The sequence below is a fragment of the Castanea sativa genome, chromosome 10, assembly GCF_040712315.1.
Source record: "Castanea sativa cultivar Marrone di Chiusa Pesio chromosome 10, ASM4071231v1".
NCBI classification, from domain to species: Eukaryota; Viridiplantae; Streptophyta; class Magnoliopsida; order Fagales; family Fagaceae; genus Castanea; species Castanea sativa.
Genome location: NC_134022.1, coordinates 22957314 through 22977124, shown reverse-complemented (window position 1 = coordinate 22977124; position 19811 = coordinate 22957314). Strand labels below are relative to the sequence as shown.

Below are 19811 nucleotides of genomic sequence, written 5' to 3'. Positions count from 1 at the left end.
TATATTTGTTGAAAATTAATTAAAGCATAAATGTCCATAATAAAAGTGAGGCTTTAAAAATTGTTATATTAACAAATACAAAGTAAAAAAGAAAAAATTGTTGCAACAAATACTAGGCGAAATGAAGAAAACAAATTCGTCAAGCTGATGTGAAGTACTCATGACATGCATTAATATTATTATCATATATTACAAGGCCACGCTCATGAACTTACAAAGATAAAGCATCACATATATAATTAGCTAACAAGCACAGACACCATTTTCTACTTTATTGTAGTACACCAAAGCTAAGAAGCCAAATTGGCCTGCATGACACACCAGTCCTAAAATCTAGGACAAAACACGGGAACCCCAAGCAAACTACTTTATATATAAATCAACAACTAATAAGAGACAGTGAGAGCTACACATCCTTGACATGGAAGGTATTGGGACATTTAACGACAATGTCGAACATCTGAACAGAGCCGAACCTTGAGAAGTCCCTAGGGAGAGAAATTAGGTCGATGGTGGGAGGCTTATGGAATTGCAAGAAGTCAGGGTCGCCTCCATTATACCTTTCCCACCCTAATTGCCTCAAGATTTGCTCAAGGGAAGTGTAAGATGATACCACTTGCTTAGTTTCTGTGTGCACCAAAAGAGCCTTTTTCCCTTTTGGAAGTTGATCAAGGCTAATTACACCATTTGGTCCGAAATTCCAAACCCCAGCCATTTTCTTAGTTGCTTTTGTAGTTTTAAGATTTTGGGTGTTTTGTGGGAGCTATAGATAGAGGAGAAGAAAGCTAAGAGTGGGTTGGTGAAGGAAGGAAAGGAAGGGTGGGGTATATATAAGTGTCGTGGGGGCAAATAAAACAAGAGGAAAATACTCTTTGGGATTGGAAGTGGGCGTTTAAAGGAGGGTGATGATAGGCATGTTTGGCTTTGGCATAGAATCTAGATATTGTGGGTCCAAATGGGTTTAAATATGAGGGTGCATGGATGCTTCTTGTTCCTATCTACGGTGTGAATTAGGGCACAGGCACCATATCTGTGGGTTAGGGTTAGGAAGAATCTTTGTGTTTTTGCGAAGCTTTTAACTTCCTTTGCTTTTTCAATGGAAGAATCTTTAGGGGACACAATGTTTTATATATTTGAAGAAGTCAATCAACAAAAGAAGTTGTTCCCACTTACATCACGAGTTGTCCACGTGAAGGGAGTGTGAGAGATTGGAAAATATGTTGTCATAGTTTCCAAAGGTATTGTTGGGTTTGGTGACTGAAAGATATGCATTTTTGTTTTCTTTTTGTTGGGTACTCATCATTGGGAATAAACCAAAACCTTAAAGGTAAATTTAGGTAACACTTGGATTGGGCTGAAATGCAGTGCGTTTACGTTTTAGGCTTTTTTTTTTTTCCTGGATGCGTGTTTGTCACTATTCATTGGTCATAAATAGTGATTTTAGGCTTATGAACAGTAATTTTAGGCATTAACAATAACTTTTAACACATTTAAAATTATTTTGCTACAATATTTTTCAGTTTTCAGCTATATTCAAACAGACCCTTAGTCACTTTGTGTTGTGGATGATTATAAGATGAGTTCTGGTGCTGTTTGTCTCAAGAATAAACATAAAAACACATTCAATCATACAATCAATTTCACAATTTATTGATTTGTACGACTGTGTGAAATTGATTGATTTGTATGACTGCGTAAATGATGAATAGTTTTATGACCACTATTGATTTGTGTGATTTACCATTTTTGGTTGACCACATAGTTACGCAAAACAACAAATCATAAATTCAAATATGAGATTAATGATCATGTTTATCGGAAGAGAAAAAAGCCAAAGAAAATTAATAACGCCCTCTCATATTCAATTAGCTAGTACTGTTTGCGGTATTATATGCATCACATCGCATTACATTTTCGATAGCATACATGTATAGCACCAATTATTTGTGGATCCTCTTAGCCAAACAAAAATTGTGGATACATTGCAAGATTACACTTCACCTGAGGGCTTGGAAATCTACCCTTTTGTGAGGTTGCAGGAGTTCAGGAAAGGATATGCACGAAATAGATTAGAGATATTTGGTGGAAAAAAGAAAAAGACAAAAAAAAAGAAAAAAAAGAAGAAGATAATGTTATTCCCAAGCCTTAAAGAGAAAATATCTATGGGCAGAAATTGCATGAATCTGTACTCCACAAACTCTTGCCCTTTTAATTCCTAGGGCAAGGTGTACTCCAGCTATGTATGTCATTCTATGTAGTGTCCTATTCAAATAAAGAAGGGTTTTGTTAGGTTAACCATCATTATAAAAATTTTGTCATATTTTATGAACTATGGCTCTAATGAAATGCGAGTTCAGGCATTATCGAAGAAGGGTTAAAAATAAAGGCCAAAATGATGTGAATAGAAGTTACGAGGAAAGACAGCATCGTTAAATAATATCCAAGTAACAATCATCATGCTGGCTTTCATTCCTGGTAGTTGGTATGGCCTCCTTTAGCCACAAATACCATAATGCCTATTCACCGCAATGGGATTATTTGGTACACTGATTTTTGTAATGCTTAATCCTGTTGTACTGTGCTTGAATTCGGTTAATAATAATAATAATAATAATAATAATAATAATAATAATAATAATAATAGTAAAATCCAAGTAACTGACCCCAATAAATTGGTTATAAAGTTTGATTTAGTAGAGTGAATTGATTTTATTTTTAACTTTTTAATTATAATTTAGTAGGGAGGGAGATTTAAATTCTGAAAGTTTTTGTTATAATTAAATACCATAAGACTCTTACAAATATAACATATTCTTTTGTTAATTATCATAATAATAGTGGATTCATTCATCATGGAATGAATCACATAAGTTTAAAATATCTTAGTATCTATTTAGGAATAGCTTATCTAACTTTTTGCTAAAACAAATTTATGAAAGTATACTAAAGTATACTTGTACCTTGAAAAAATTTAAAAATGTCAGAAAATGTTGAAAAAAGTGAAATTTTAAAAAACTGTATATAATAAAACTAAAAGTTAAAAGTTAAACTTATAAATTAATGACAAACACACTTTATCCACTTAATATATATATATATATATATATATATATATATATATATATATATATATATATATATATATAAGAATAAGCCTGCCAAAGACATTACTCCATCAACTTTATGTTTTATGTTGCACGAGATAGTTAAGTTCTGAGTTCATCCTTTAGTTATTTTTTACAACTTTATTTTCAAAATCTAAAAACAAGCACCACTTAACTGAAACTGTTATGAAAAAAAAAACTTTAATTAACTGTTGTTCTTCATACTGATGAATATGTATAATGTTTGAGTATGAAAAAGTTTATTGGTAGATAGGATTTATTCTTTTACTAAAATTTTAATTTCAACAGTTCTTAGTCTTTGCTTTAGTGATAAAAAAAAAAAAAAAAAAAAAAGAAGAAAAAAAAAAAACAAGCAGCAAAAATCGTAGAAATTTTATTTTTAGATATCACTTTTGCTTTATTTCAAATTATTTGCCATGCATATGATGACTATTGAAAAAAAAAAACTAGAAAAAGAGTTACAAGAACTAGTACATGCAGTTCAATCATTACTGGTGTTTGGGACAATCAATTATTGTAAATAATGAGTATTATGATTGGATTATCCTCAACTTGTGAATAATCTGACAAAAATGCTAAAATACTACTAATTTTATCATGAAATCTACTCATCACATCATAAGTTCGTAACACAATAAATTAATTTATTAATTATCTTTTATTTTATGTTTCTAATTTTACACCATTTTTTGAAGAGGTTTTATAGTAGCCATACAAAACTTCTAATCCAATCAGAGACTTTTGATATCATAGTCAATTCATGATTGATAATTTGATTGAGTCTTCAAGTACCTAAATTGTCAAAAGGACCACCACGCTATGTTTCAATCATCATTGTCCTATAATTTTTGCTTTCTCTACTTACAAGTTTAGAATATTTTGTTGCATAAAATGCAATGTTGCCCACATGGCATCACATGGGTTTTCTGGTCCTCCATCTATAGGACCTATTAACAATCACACGTCTTGTCAAAATCTATCATATGCATGACCCTTGTTATTGGATATTTGTCGAAAATTCATCACCTTATACATTAATTTTTAATTTTTATATATAGATTTTTAAAACCTCTTTTTTTTTCTTTTTCTTTTTTAAATTTCTTTTCAAAATATAATTATACTTGAACAAACTTTCAATAAAAAAACTAAATAAATTATTTCTAAACCGACACAATATTACACATATAGGCCTATAAATTAATTGAATTGTTTATCAACGACTCAAATTTGACTAGAGAAAAAAAAATACAATTATTTATAACTTATTTAGTAAATGAGCTATGCTTGAGCCTAATTTTAAACTCAACTATTAAATTAGTCAAATTTAAATATAATAATATACTCTTAAACAAACTCATGAATATAAAGTAGTTGGATTCAAGCATATATAATATTATAGGATAATATGTATACATGTATAAATTTACTTATATATAATTTGTATTTGATTGTATAAATTTGTAAATTATTTTATAATATATCAAATGAATATTTGTATTATTGATAATATTAAAAGTCCATTTTGTAGTAAAACTATATATATATATATATATATATATAATTTTAACAATAGATAATATTAGCAAATCTATTTTTTATAAGCTTATAAAGGAAAATAATTTTATCTAATTAACTCAAGTAACTTGTGAACAAACTCAAGTATATTTGATAAGAAAATGAATCAAATTTGAATATGTAATCTAGTTTAATAATGAATTTAAACTCAACTTGTGCATAAAATAAAATAAAATGAACAATCCTTAATTTTTAATACTTGACTCGGTTTGGTATATGTGGGGTCATGGATTTTGGGATTTGGCCGAGAGCATGTGGTTTTGGCCGAGAAGCATGGGTGGTCCGAGTCCGAGGAGTACTATCTCCTCGGATAAAGCCAAACGCAAATCTAGTATAAATCCTAATGATCAAGGATGACCTTCCAAGAAATTCTAATGATAGCAACGAGTATCATGAACGTACAAGAGGGATAAGGACTCAAAAATATTTAAGGGAAAACTGCTACCACCGCATTAATGAGGAAGTGACCTCTGAACAGTATTATGGCAGCCTTACAGCCACCCCAGAAGACTTTTAGAGGGGGCTGATGGGACAACCATCAACTGTCCACATGTAGTCCACGTGTAGGGTAAGGATGAAGGGAGAGAGGTAATATAAATAAGGGTAGAGATCCCAACGAAGGGGGGATGAAAAAAGGAGAAGAGAAAGCACTATATCAATCTCAACAACTCCTGTAACCATGGTCATCCAATATACGCTAGAACAGAGCTCCTCGGACTGTGCCGAGAACCAACTTTCTCGCACAAACCGGGTTCAATTCTTGTTGGCTCATCATCCAAAACCATGTTAACTGTTATCCAAGCACTAAAGTCTAGCTCTTTGACCCACTCTCTACAAATTTATTGTACTGGGTTCACTGGGCCAAGATCCCTTACATTTTGGGCTTGGTCTGAAAATTGTGTCCCCACAGTATACTTACAAAATTATATTCCCTCAAAATTTCTATTTGTTTTCCCTCAAAAGAAAAACTTCTATTATTTATATAGGACTCATTAATGTGTATTTAAACTCTAAGGCTTGCACTGTTTTAGAGTCTCTATGAAAATAATAGAAGAGAAAAATAGCAACAGTGAACCAAAAGATAATAGAATAGAATAATTGTTATATGTCAATAACCTAATGCATATATCTTTGAGACACTGCAAGGATTGGTACATAAATTATAAAAATAGTACTAGTAATTAATACTACTAATCATGATAATGATTTTGTTCTAGCAAGAAAAAATAAATGATAATGGCTGTTGTTGTTTTCGTGTTTGTAATTTTACTTAAAGCACCCAAAAAAAATGTAGGGCATTGTGGACTTGAGCCAATGGGTGGTCCTCAACTTTTCATTCCTGAAGCTGAACAGTGATTCTATTCTCCCTCTTGATCAAACATATCCAGTTTCCCCAGAATAACAAGGAGACCATGCAAATTTTTTGCATGCCTTTAGGCATTCAAGCCTCAATCACAAGTTTGCCTATGTTTCTCAATGTTCCTCTTTATGTGATGCTCTAGATCCCAATGACACAGACCCATCACAATCCTTTGATTTCAAAAAAAAAAGTCCTTTAGTGGTACCAAACTTCCATACTAGCTAATTATGTTGTTTCTGATCTCGCTATATATCAACTCCTAAATTTTACAGCTGCCATTTTCTCTTTTGTTTTGGATAAAGATTCAGCTTTTTAGCTCACATATCATGGAAAGTTGTAATTCTATCCAATATCGAAGTAAAGGGATAAGCCTTGAAATCGATCGGTACCCATTAAGTCATATATACTCCTACCATGGTTGTGACTTGTGATCAAGATTCAAGGGCACGCTCATACACAAAAAAAGGTGGACATGCCTCTGAAAATGCACGTGTATATGCATGTAAACTTCACGACACCCACATACATAGATTCATACTTCTACTTTTTTGTTAGACCGAACATATGATATAGCAAGTTCTTTTCACAGAAGCTTTTAGCTTTAATTAATGGGTGTCTTTGTAAACTAGTTAAGGAAGCTTTAAAAGATTCTTATCTAGATTCTCAAAAAAAAAAGAAAAGTTCTTATCTATATTGGGAAGTACTAAATAAATACATTTTAAATTGAAAGTAGTCTTATGTGCACCTATTAATAGGACCATTTCTTTTAAAAAAATTACTTAGAACTCCAATAAATAGATTTGTTAATTAGTTTTTTTTGTGTTGTACTTAAAAGTTATCATATTATTTTATAAGAATTTTTTTTAGGTAGCTTATTTTATAAGATTTAAATAGTAAAATTTGTAACATCACTAAAATCATTATTAAATAATAAAAAAAAAGTCATGTTAATGGGTGGTTTTAGGACATTTGTTAATAAACCATTTAAGAAAAATTTTAATTTCATTTTTAGAAAGAATATTAAAAAATGTCAAAAAAGTTAGTTAATTTTTATTTTACCATAAATATTTTTTAAAAATAGTTTATAAACTAATGTACTTAAGGTAGTGGTTAACTTTTTCTACAAAAAAAAAAAATGATTCATAATAATTGATGCATAATTAGCACAGCTTCCAATATATAAAAATGATTATTGAGCTACATAATGATGATATAAACAATAATAACAATATACAAGATGTCATCAAATTTTTCCCATGGTTCTCATTTCTTCTCTACAGGAAAATTATGCAAATATTCATATTCCAATAACTTTGATTTTTTATTTTGTAAATACAAATTCCTTATCATAGTGAGTTAAAGTTAATAGTAATTATTTTTCAATAAAAAAAAATCCAATCTCTTTAGGGGAAAAAGAAAGATATATACTCATATACTATTTGACTGTAAAGGATGGTGGGCATAAAAATTAGAGACTCATAGTGATAGCACACATTACACACCGCCAGCTTTTGATACTCTAAAATAGAATATTGCGAATGAAAGAGAAGTGTTTAAGTGTCATTGCACCCAGCAGATTCACTTTCCATTCCCAACTAGGAATAAGGCCAATGATTTAATTTGTCATTTCATACAAGTGTTCGAATTTAGGATGACAAATCACAAAAGTCATAAAACCATCACATAATAAAGTTTATTTATTTTCTTTTGTTAATTTTTCAATCACAAAAAAATAAAAGGAGTTTGGTTTGGGGGGGAGAATCTCCAAATTTTTTCACCACAAATTTTTTATCAATTTTTCTTTTTATCCCATTTCAAATGAGAATCAAATGAAAAAGCAGCCTCCACTCATGCTAGTCTCTATCTAACTCACATATGCACTAATTAATTTAAAATTAAGTTTGAAAAAGCATAGCAAATTTGCAAAGCCGCAATATTTTTTCCCAAACCAACTGTCCTAAAGTTGTTGTTGACAATAACATTTTTAACTCATTGGCGGCTGGACCGACCATCCAACCTAGTTATTCTTTACTAAAGATATACTCTTTTATAGTACCAAAAAGAAAAAGATACTAAAATATTTTTTTCTCTCTCAATATATTCTTAGTATATTATTATAGTATACTTGTTTTAATATACATTATGTCAATAGTGAACATGTTTAATATACATGTTAGTGAATGAGAACTCACGCGAAGTCCATTATACCAAAATTGGATGCGTGTTGTATGTGGGTTCTAAACTTAATTTACAATACCATGTTGGGATTCCAGACCAAGCCATTGCACTTGATGCCTAAAAGTCCTATACCACAACTTCGAGAGAGAGAGAGAGAGAGATATATATATACATATACACGCACTACGCACACCTTGGCTAAATAGTGTCGCAAGCATAACATATTTGCTTATTTTTAAAATAGGCTATTTTTCTCTGTGTTTTGAGTCTACTATCACAGTCGGGACAAACGACCCTTCTTTTTTTTTGTAGTCCTCTTGTTTTATTTTAATAAATTCTTTTTTTCCATTTAAAAAAAAGGGTTGATGAGAAAGGAAGACAGAAGTGGGAGCCACTTCATTTTTTAATTATTTTTCCTGTCTTATTCTTATCAAGTGGGGGTTTATTGATTCTTCCTTCTTTTTCTTTTTCTATAATAAAAAATTTTCTTTTTAAGTTTTTTACTGATTCGTCCTTTCCTTGTGGATATGTACCCCATTATAACGTAGTAATTGCATAGACAATCTAAATGGTGTTATACTAATCAACATTTAATTTAGTTTAGTCACAAAAATGCAACATTAGGAGAATAATACTAAACTTAAATGTGTTTTAAAGTAGAATAACCCTTTAAAAAAAAAAATGAATTTATAAAATGTAATAACCGTAGGATTATCAACATATATATAAAACCTTGAGGAAATCTAGCTCAAAGGAACTTTCTCAAAGTTGAAGGTAAAAAGAAACAAAAACTAAGCTAGGATATTCTATTTTATTAGATAATATATCTTTGGTTGGTGATGCTGTATTCCCATTCCTAAAAGGGACAAATACGCTGCAAAGATAGCAATTGCTTGTAACTAACGTGATTTTAATGACAAAAATTGATAGACAGTGGACCATACGCATTAAGCCGACATGAGTGGCGTGGGAATGTTTCTTTGTTCGGCATTTGTTCAATCATAGCTAATTACTGGTATTTAATTTTGATAATCCGATTGGGCTTAACTTTAATAGTATTTTAAGACCAAACTATACTTACTATAGCCATATCGAGTTGAGTATTAAATATTCAGATTGGGCTGTATATCATTCTCTGCTCGAATTTGTCTCGACTCTCGAGCTCACTTATAATGTTTAAACCATATATGGAGCTTCTTAAAAGTTCAAGTCAATAACCTTTTAGCTCAATGGGTGTTTTTTTTTTTTTTTTTTGTTTCTAACATAAATGTTCGGAGTTCAATTGTAATTCAACTTCTGTGAATGTGAAGATAGGAAGGAGAGTCTAGTAAGTGGACTGAAGCCATTAATGGATGACATCCCGAGTCCCCAATTAACGAATTATAAAAATAAAAAATACAAAATAAAAAAAGTTATAACTTGAACTTGAGCATGTTTCATTTGTTAAGTTTTTCAAACTGAACACAAGCTCAAATAGGCTTGATCTGCTAAAAAACTTTATTCATGTAAAAGAAAATTAAAATTCAACTTAAGGATATAAGTTTCCAATAAATTACATCTAAAAAACACAAAATGTTAAAAGTGATTAATTTTCACATAAATCATTGCTGGTTTCACTTCAAAAATGTCAGAGGTTAACATTACGATCGGCTTTAGGTCTAGACCATTACCTAAGGCCCCTCATTAAAAAAATACTCAAAAATTGTGGCCAATAAATGGTTTCAGTTGGAAAAAATTGAAAAATTATTTAAAAAATATAGGTGAGTTGTGCACTCTCTCCCTAAACCCCAACAAGGTCCCCTAAATTACATGACAAAAGAAATTCAACCAATTTAAACCCTCAGATGTTTTTTTTAAAAAAGTTGTGAGTGAGCTAAATCATCATTGTCGATCATTTTCCTAAAATGGCTTAAGAACTTTTTAAAATTCGTATTCCATATGGTAGCTTGTCAACTTTTTTAGCTTTAAATTATTTCCCAAGTTAATTTGATCAATTTTCATCATTTTTTGTTAAAATTTGACGCTTGAACCATAATATTTAATTTTCTATATGAAACTAATCTTGGCTTAGTTAGATTCATCAAATTTGTTGAATTCATTTTTTCTTGGACAGGTTGAGACTATTGGGTGGTTATATTATTAAATGAAATTGTAATAGTGCTTTCAATAAAATTTATAAAAAAATCTTACTTAAAATCAATTATGTCATAAGAAAATTAATTTAATTAACCATATTATCAGTTGAAAATAAGATGCCAATAAAACCTAACTATAAATCTTAATTAGCAAATTTTCATTTCAAGAAAGTAAGAATTTATTTTTAAAGAAAAAACTATGACATAGAAAGTTTAATAAATATTATTTTAATATCTGAATATAAAAAATTGCTCCTTTTTTTTTCCAGAGAAATTGCTCCACGGAAAGGTGTTGTCTTATAACTCAAACTGTAAGAGCACTTGCAGCAATGGAGCTAAATAGCTATATAGCTATTTTAGCTCCACCAAAACACCAAAAAGAAGCATGCAGCAGTGGAGCTAAATCTATTTTTTTTTAGCTCATTGCTACAGTGCACATCTATAGATAGATGTGCACTGTTCATGAGAGCTAAAAATTAATTAATTTTTTATTTTGCGTTCACATTACTTTTTTATTGTGGTATTTTTATTGTAGTGAGATGTATTATTTTATTGTGGTAGATATATTATTTTATTGTGATGTTTATATTATTTTATTGTGTTGAAAACTAAAATAGATTCACTGCTGCAGCATGTGTGTAGGTAAAATAGATAAAGTAACTTTTAGTGGAGCTAAATTGCTAAATTTTTAGCTCCACTGCTGTGGATGCTCTAAGTGCATTTGGATGTAGTTTTAATGCTAAAAGTTTATTTGTTTATTTATTGAAAGTTTGTTAAAATATAAATTTGCTTTGAAAAAGTTATATATAAGCAAATAAGTTGTTACCAAACCAATTTGTATCGAATTACTCTACAACACACTCAATTTTCCAAAATCAAACCAACTTGATAAGCTAGAATTTTTAGATGACGAGTGTCCATTTTAGAACCTAGCTAGCTTCTTGCTTAATTCCACTTTGGTCTCACCTTTTACCAAATAATTAAATAAACTAACTTTTTTTAATTTTTTACTCAGCTTTCAACAAATACACCTCCAGAAACTGCGGGATGCCAAACTCGCTTGAGGTTGCAGTGCAATTCATCACTATTCTCTGGAGATTATATATTCATTATTAACCTAAGCATAAGGTTCTTATGAAAGATACCTTTACAAAGATTCTGGAAATAATGAAAGAGTGGCAAGTCCTTTAAATTATGGTTGTATAGCGTTGAAACTTGATAATCATAGAAAAGAAAATTCCATGAATGGGAATCTAGGTACGTTAAGAAAAATCTAGCGTAGTACCTAGAATTTATTCATGGGATAATGAAACCTAAAAACCTTCATAGAATTTGTCATTTATTGTTGGGCTTTGTGGAGCTTAGTTATGTTTGATCCGGTTGACGATCAAACCTGATCCGAAATAATGTTGCGTGATTTTTAATGGGAGATTTTCTAAGGTTTAGTCCGTGGAGCGAAGGCTTGGGCCAATTTTTGGCTTGTTTTGTAGCCCATTGTAAATCCTGTGTGCAGGATATAAAAACAGTTGTTTTGGTGATTAGGATTTTTAGTTGTGGTTTTTGAGAGAGTGAAAACTGTACGGCCGCACTTTGTATTTTTTTCTGATAATAGTGAAATCCCTGCAACTTCGTGAACGTAAGTAAATTGCCGAACCACGTCAATACTATCTTGTGTGTATAATTATTTTTCTTTGGCATGTGTGTGTGTGTTTTTTTTTTTTTTGTTCCTCACAGGTTTGGAAATTGAATTGAGATCAAGCTAATCACAGGTCATAAATATAAAATTGAATTAAAGGCCGAATCATTTGGATTTACAACATTCTGGTATTACCACCACCGTTGAACTTCCCTCATGCAGCATGCTAAATTGAACCCTGAAATACTTCATGATGGCCAGTGGCTACAAATTGCTTTCACTGTGGAATGAAATCATATTTTTACTTATAAATACAATACGATTTGAAATTTATATTATTTGCTCCATGATTATTACTTTTCACTATCATAACAAAATGATAAGATAAGTTTAATATAATGTTTGGCGAGGTACTCATGTAGTTTCCGCATATTTTGGCCAATGTGAGGCAATCCTAAATTTGACTAAAAATATTATTTGTATTGCCGGATCGGAAAGCTCTTATATCTATAAATTAGGCTATGAGAGAGGTAGATCTCTCTTAAAAGCTTAAGTTTTCAAGACAATTAATAATTTAGTTAATATATCCATATTCTCACTATACATCTAGCTAGAATCTAATAAAATGAAATTTCCCTTCTTTGTTTATTTTTATTCATTTTTTTATTTATATACCCATATTCTCACAAAAAGATAAACATGTGTAAATATAAAGATGGTGAAATACGTAAGTTTTAAGGAATTAATAATCAGCCAAATGATATAAACACAACTGGTAATAACGAGTTACACTTCCTATTCCAATATATTCAATGTCATGAGATGAGATGGTGGTACATATGGTCATTTTGAATTGGGTGGTATATTTACAAGAAATAATATGTCCAAAATATTTTCACAACACTATTACAATAAATTTTAAATGTAAGATTAATATTAGCAGTTACTAGTGGTAAAAAAATAATTTTAGTGGTGTGTTTAAATTAAAAACAATAACAAATTATCATTTAAAATTTGCAGTGAAAATGTTATGAATGTATCACTTCTCTTACACAACGTGTGTTTTTATCATGGTTTTAAAAACCAAACCGGACTGGCCGTTCCGACCAGTTCAACCGGGAACCAACCTCCAATCCGGTCCAGTTATGATAAAAGACCAAAAATAGCTTAAAACCCGATAAATAGTAAAAATCATCCGGTTCAACCTGATAACCGAAAACCAGCGTGGTCGAACTGGTTAATGACCAGTTGGGGGTTTTTTTTACTTTTCCGGGAAAACTACATCGTTTTGGTCCTCAAAATTAACACTAAAGTCCTAAAAACTAACCCTAAGCCTAAAGTCCTCACTCTCTCTATCTCTCATCTCACAATCACACCTCACTCTGCCTCACTCTCTCACTCACCTCAAGCTCTCAAGTCTCAAGACTCTTAAGCTCAACTCAACTCAAGCTCTCTCTGCCTCACCCTGTTTTCTCATTTTTGCATGCACCTCTCCCTGTGCTCTTTGCCTCATGCACAGTGGCAAACTATCATCTCATTTCTGCGCTCTCTAAAGTTTGTCGTGAGCTCAACTCAAGCTGAGGTTTTTCTTTTTTCTTTTTTCCTTCTTGGTTGGTCTCGCCCTCGCCCTTTGAGCTCTATTCTCTGCTTCTCGACGTCTAGGTTTTGGGTTTTCTAATTGGGTAATGTTCTTTTCTTTTTATTTCCATTTTCATTTTCTCGGTTTTTTTTTTTTTTCATTTCTCTCGGCTTCATCAAGTAATAATTAATATTCTTTTCTTTTTTATGATTTTGATTACTTGATTTTGATTTTGATTTTGATCATTTTCTCGGTTCTATTTTTTTTTTTTTTTTAATTTCTCTCGACTTCATCTCAGATTCTCAGTTCATGTTCTCGGCTTCATCTCAGGTTCTCCTTCCGTGACTTCACTGGTAATTGGTAACTTCAATTATTAGTTTACAATAGCATTTTAGTTTATTTGTGATTTTGTGTATGTTGTGAATTTGATTTACAAAGCATTATTGTTTGTAGAATATAGTTTACAGAGTATTATACTATTGATTGTGTATGTTGTGTTGATGAATTTATTTGTTGATAAAATGGTTGCTGTCAGTCTGAAATTATTGACTATTGTTTGTGTATGTTGTGTTGATGAATTTATTTGTTGATAAGATGGTTGCTACCACTTTGAAATTTTTGAGTGAAATGGAGTCCACATCTGTACCATCTATTGAACATGCTTCTACAACCAGATCTAATGCTAGTTCTTCATCTGCGAGAGCGAAATATGATCCCGCATGGGATCATGTACCTGAAGAGTTGAAAGATAGAAAAAGTAGTTATAAATGTATAAATTGTGAGAAAAGTTATAAAGGAGGGGGCATTAATAAGATGAAAAGACATCTAGCTAGAATTAAAGGTAATGTGGCTACATGTATGCGTGTACGTTATGATGTTAGGTTTCGAATGGTTGAGAATTTGAAGAAAATTTCTAAATCTAAAGAACAAACAAAAAAGGATCAAGAAGCATCTAATTATTCGTCATTAGAGAACTCACCAGAATTTGAAGATGTCCAAGAAATTACTCCTAAAGGTAGGGGTTAGGTAGGGGAACTAGAAGTGGTCCTAGTGGTTTTCCACCAAGATCCAATCTTGGCAAGAGAAAGGTTGGTGACATTGGTAATTACATCGCTCCTAGAACAACACCGGGAGCTCAACCTTTTATTAAAAGTGTGCTTGCTGGCAAAGAAAAGAAGTAGAGGGTTGATATGGCTATAGCAAGATGGATGTATGATGCTTGCATTCCAATTAATGCTATGAATTCTAGTTATTATCAACCTATGTTCAATGCTGTAGCTTCTTACGGTCCTAGATATAGAGGCCCAAATTATCATGCCCTTCGAGTGCCTTTGTTGAGAGAAGCAAAAAGAAGTCCAATTGATTGTTGATTCTCATCATTCATATTGAGCTGACACTGGTTGTACAATAATGGCTGATAGGTGGACTGATACTAGGCATAGAACACTGATTAATTTCCTTGTCTATTGTCTTAAAGGAATTATTTTTATACATTATGTTGATGCCTCGACTTGGTTAAGGATGCTATTAATTTGAGTAATTTGTTTGATGAAATTGTTAATTGGGTTGGTCTTGAAAATATAGTACATTTGGTCACTGACAATACTGCAAATTATGTAGCTGCTGCAAGAATTTTGTGTGAAAAATATATGAACATTAGTTGGTCATCTTGTGCAGCACATTGCCTAAACCTAATTTTTAAAGAGATTGAGAAGATGGATCGTGTAGCTAAACTTGCAAAGCATGCATCCAAGATCATAGTATTCATCTATAACCATGTGGCTTTGCAAGCTTGGTTGAGGACTAGAAAAAATTGGACGGAAATTGTGCGTCCAGGGCCAATTAGGTTTGCTACTACTTTCATCGCCTTAGGGAGTTTTAAGGAACATAAGCATGACTTTCAAGCATTGGTGACTAGAAAATTTTATGTTGAATCAAGATATGAAAAAGATAAGAAAGTAAAGGCAGTGGTGAAAATCATTCTTAACAATTGATTTAGGAATGATTGTCATGTAATTGTGCATATTATGTCACCATTGATTCATTTATTACGCATTGTTGATTCTAATGAAAAACCAGTTATGGGTTATGTATACGATGACATGTATAGAGTAATTGATGGAATCAAAAAGATTTTCAAGGACAAGAAGAGACTATGGGAGCCTTATGTTAATATTATCAAGGATCGTTGGGATAATCAATTCTATAGAGATATTCATGATGTTGCTTATTAGTTGAATCTTACATTCCAATATTACCCATCCACTCTTAATAAGAGGCTAGAGACACAATCTGCTGTGACAGATGTTATTGAATTAAAAGTTTTAGTTGGTTGATTGAAGTTGGTGGAAGAATTAAGGCTATTTCGAGAGCGTGAACAAACTTTTAGAACCCAACTTTCTCAAGAATTAGCCAAGACATCTCAGTTGGGTAAGGTATTGTTTACTTTAGCTAATAATAAAATGAAAATATGTTTTAAAGATCATAGCTCTTTTTTTATATTTTTGGGATAAGTATAGCCGTGTTTATTGATTCATTGTATCTTTGTTTTGTGTTGTATTTGGAACTTAGATGAGTGGTGGAAGTTGTTTGGATCTTGTGCTCCAACCTTACAAAAGTTTGCAATTTGGATCCTTAGCCAAACAACTGTCTCTTCGGGATGTGAGCGGAATTAAAGTGTTTTTGAACAAATACATACCAAAAGAAGAAATAGATTGGAGTATCAACGACTTAATGATCTTGTGTATGTTCATTATAACTATTGATTGAAATAAATGTATATATTATATAATCTCTTTGTTTCAATGTTTTTGTGAGGAAATATGAGTGATTCACTAATTTGGTCAAGTGAGTTCTTTGTGATTGTGAAATATAAGTGATTTGGTTATCAATTATTCATTATGTTCATCTAATGATATAGAGTCAAAAGGAAGAAGTTCAATTTTGATCCTATTGATTATGCAAGTATCGATAAAACTGAATTTTGGGTAATGGAAGATGAGAAGCCTCCATTTCTGGATCATGAGGAGATAGAGAATGCATTATATGAAGAAGGAGCCTATCCAATTGAAAAAGGGTCTTCTAGCCATGTACAAAGAGGTTAGCTTATAACAATTCTTTGCTTAGTTGTATATTTTAATTAGACTATCTATGATTTATGAGAAATGATTATTAGAATCGTTATTTCATTTATTGTTCTTTGGTTTTAGAATTTGTATAGATATGGATAATGAAGTGATTGAGAAGATGCTCCTCCTGGATTTAGAGATAAAAATCATCATATTCATGTTGAAGATGAAGAAGATGAGGATGAGGATGAGAATGATGATAATGATAATGATGCTAGTGGTGGAGCATTTGGTTCATATGATGATATTGATTTCAATTTTCTTCATAACAAATGAGGCTTGGATCTTAAAACTTAGTAGTTGTTTGTTTGAAATTTTAAAACTTATTTGCTATTTGAATGTAATGAACTTATTTGTTATTTGTTATTTGTCATTTTGATCTTAATGTAATGACTAATGAACTTATTTATTTAGTTTTGTTGAAAGTTTATTATGTTCATGATAATTGTTTTGTAATGTTATTATGTTAAATTCTTTAAAAAGATGTTATATACTTATATACTTGTATTTTTTTTTAAAGGAAACATATTTATTAGTATTGGTTTGTTAGTTTTAGTATATTAAAAAATTATTAATTATTTATATAATTTAATAAATAATAATTAAATTATTTATGATTTCAACCGTTTGAAAATCGGTTGAACCCCAATCCGACCATAGAACTAGTAATTAGCTCATTTTTCGGTTCTTTTACTTTACTAATTTTTAAAACCATAACTTTTATATACTGAAATTGTTACTTTAAATCAAATTATCAGATATAAAAATTCAAGTGTAATACACTGGGTACAAGAGTTTTGACTTTTTACCCTCTCAGTTTCTCATCCTTCTAACCTTGTTCCCACTTCACCTTTCTCATCCCTCTCGCTCTCTCAGTCTCACGTACATGCATTAATTTAATCGTAAAATTTGTTATTTAAAAAAAAGAATTTAACAGTAAGAAATTAAGCCACCAAAGATGAAACCAAACCCATCACCACCCCCAATACAACACCAGATGCCACAGTGGTGCGTGAAGAAGCTGATGCGGTTGAGCTTGCTTCTGGAGCTGGAGCTTCAGCAGAATCAGATCCTGGAGAGTCTGCGGTTGCAGGAGCATTAGCTTCTGCTGGTGAATCGGCTGCTACTGGTGAATCGGCTTCTGTTGGTGAATCAGCTCCTGCTGGAGTATCAGCCTCTGCTGGTGTATCAGCCACTGGTGCAGGTGACTCTTCAGGAGTACCTGCTTGAGTGGGTGAAGGAGCCTCTGGCACTGGGTTATTTGCTGGAGACTGAGCAGGAGCATTACCAGCTGGTGTAGGAGCTTTGCCAGGTGTTGGAGCCTTACCAGGTGTTGGAGCCTTACCAGGTGTGGGAGCATTTGTTGGTGGCGGTGAAGCACCTGGTGGGTTAGCTGCAGTAATACCAGGAGGTACAATAGCAGATGAAATTTGAAGCACAGAGATGTTAAAAGGCTGAGCCGCCACAGATTTAACGAGCTTAGAGTCAAGTTTAGAGCCCTTTACACCTGACCCAAATGCAATCTCACCCTCATTGACGATTGAAACATTCACAAACCCTTGTTGGTTCATGGCAGTACCGCTGGCTTGGAACAAGGTGGTGAGGAGGGTGGATTTCTTTGTTAGAGTGCTGAGTTTCTGAACATCATAGTAGTCGAGCACCACGTGGACGCTCAGGATCTTCCTGACCTCATCCAAGTTCAGTCCAGAGAGACCAGCAATCGCTTTGTTGTCTACTGCCAGGACAGTGATGGTGTTGCGGCTGTTGATTTGTTTGTCCAGTTGGGTCTTTGATATATAGTCATTCATGGAACTGAAATCTGGGTGGCGATCGAGAAGCATGGTGATGTTGAAGGCCGAGGCAGCGGAGGAGAAGGCGAGAAAGAGAGCAAAGAAGAGGAGGGAAGAGGCTTTGGAATCCATGTTTGATAATTGTGAGTGTATATCAAATATGAGACCCAAGCCCTTACTGTTTGCAAAAGGATTTTTGAGGCTTGGCTTTATGTATATGGATTTATAGGTATAGGGAGAGGGGGAGTTCCAATTCACTAATCCTAAAAATGGGAATGGAACAGATTGTGTTAAAACTGGTGGGTTATGAGTGAATTTCTCTCTGCCTCAAAGCTTAAAGGAGGTTTTGCTAGGGTGGACATTGTCGAGAAAATTATGGGGTTTCAGTAATATGTAGCCTATTTCTGGGGAATGGATTGGTTTTCAAAGTTATGAATTATGATGAGATGAAACGATTTTTAACTAAAGTTTTTTTTTTTTTTTTTTGAGAATCTGTTTTTAACTAAAGTTAGAAAGCCTTGATTTGACAGCAAACAAATATGGATATTCTAACTGGTGGCGGGTGTATAAGAGAATGACCACGTTGTAATGGCCATGGTTCAATGATTTCAGTTACGTGATGCCGCCATGTATAGTAATAATAGTGGAAAAAAGAAAAGGCTTGAATTTAATGATAATTGTCGTTTGAACCTATATATAGTGAAATATTTTTACACAAAACAAAAATAGATGAATAATGCTATAAATATAAATTATTTTACAAAAATTTTTACAAAATTACTTTTAAATAAATTTATCAGTTTTTTTTTAAAGTTATTCTTAATGAGGCAATTAAAAATGTGCCCCAATTAGATTAATTTTTTAAATATTTATTAGTTTTCTTTTCAAATAATTTTGAAAATAAAGTAGGAGTATAATAGGAACATTAGTAAATTAATGACTTTTATTTTTAGAAATAACACAATATTTTGGGACATCCCAAAATGGAATAGAGAACAAACAAACTAGAAGAGGGAGTACTATGTGGTGAGTAATTATTAGTAAATGAAAAAAATTATATGAGCAATGCTACAGACAAACTATTTTACAACAATTTTACAAAATGTTGATGTGGTCAACTTCTTATTAGTTTTCATTTAAGGCCACAGTTAATATCACTTTTTTAATTACCAATAATCCCTCATTACATCAGCAATTCATAAAAAAAAATTGTAAAATAATTTGTATGTCTAGCATTATTCAAGTGATATTAATGGTGGGACTAAATGAAAACTAATAAGAAGTTGGGTCATCAACCTTTTATAA

The 19811-nt window shown here is 31.7% G+C and overlaps 2 protein-coding genes across 2 annotated transcripts; both read right to left on the bottom strand.

The window, feature by feature from the left end:
- Positions 1-202: 202 nt before the first annotated feature.
- On the bottom strand, positions 203-779 carry LOC142611714 (flowering-promoting factor 1-like protein 2). The gene has a single exon (XM_075783824.1). The coding sequence runs from the start codon at positions 713-715 to the stop codon at positions 407-409; it is 309 nt and encodes a 102-aa protein (XP_075639939.1). The 5' UTR covers positions 716-779; the 3' UTR covers positions 203-406.
- Positions 780-17547: 16768 nt separating this feature from the next.
- LOC142611742 (fasciclin-like arabinogalactan protein 14) lies at positions 17548-18645 on the bottom strand. The gene has a single exon (XM_075783862.1). The coding sequence runs from the start codon at positions 18636-18638 to the stop codon at positions 17661-17663; it is 978 nt and encodes a 325-aa protein (XP_075639977.1). The 5' UTR covers positions 18639-18645; the 3' UTR covers positions 17548-17660.
- Positions 18646-19811: the final 1166 nt, after the last annotated feature.

What these genes read in the sequence shown, in the direction of transcription:
- LOC142611714 (XM_075783824.1), bottom strand. Translation starts at nt 715, where the DNA reads ATGGCTGGGGTTTGGAATTTCGGACCAAATGGTGTAATTAGCCTTGAT.
- LOC142611742 (XM_075783862.1), bottom strand. Translation starts at nt 18,638, where the DNA reads ATGGATTCCAAAGCCTCTTCCCTCCTCTTCTTTGCTCTCTTTCTCGCC.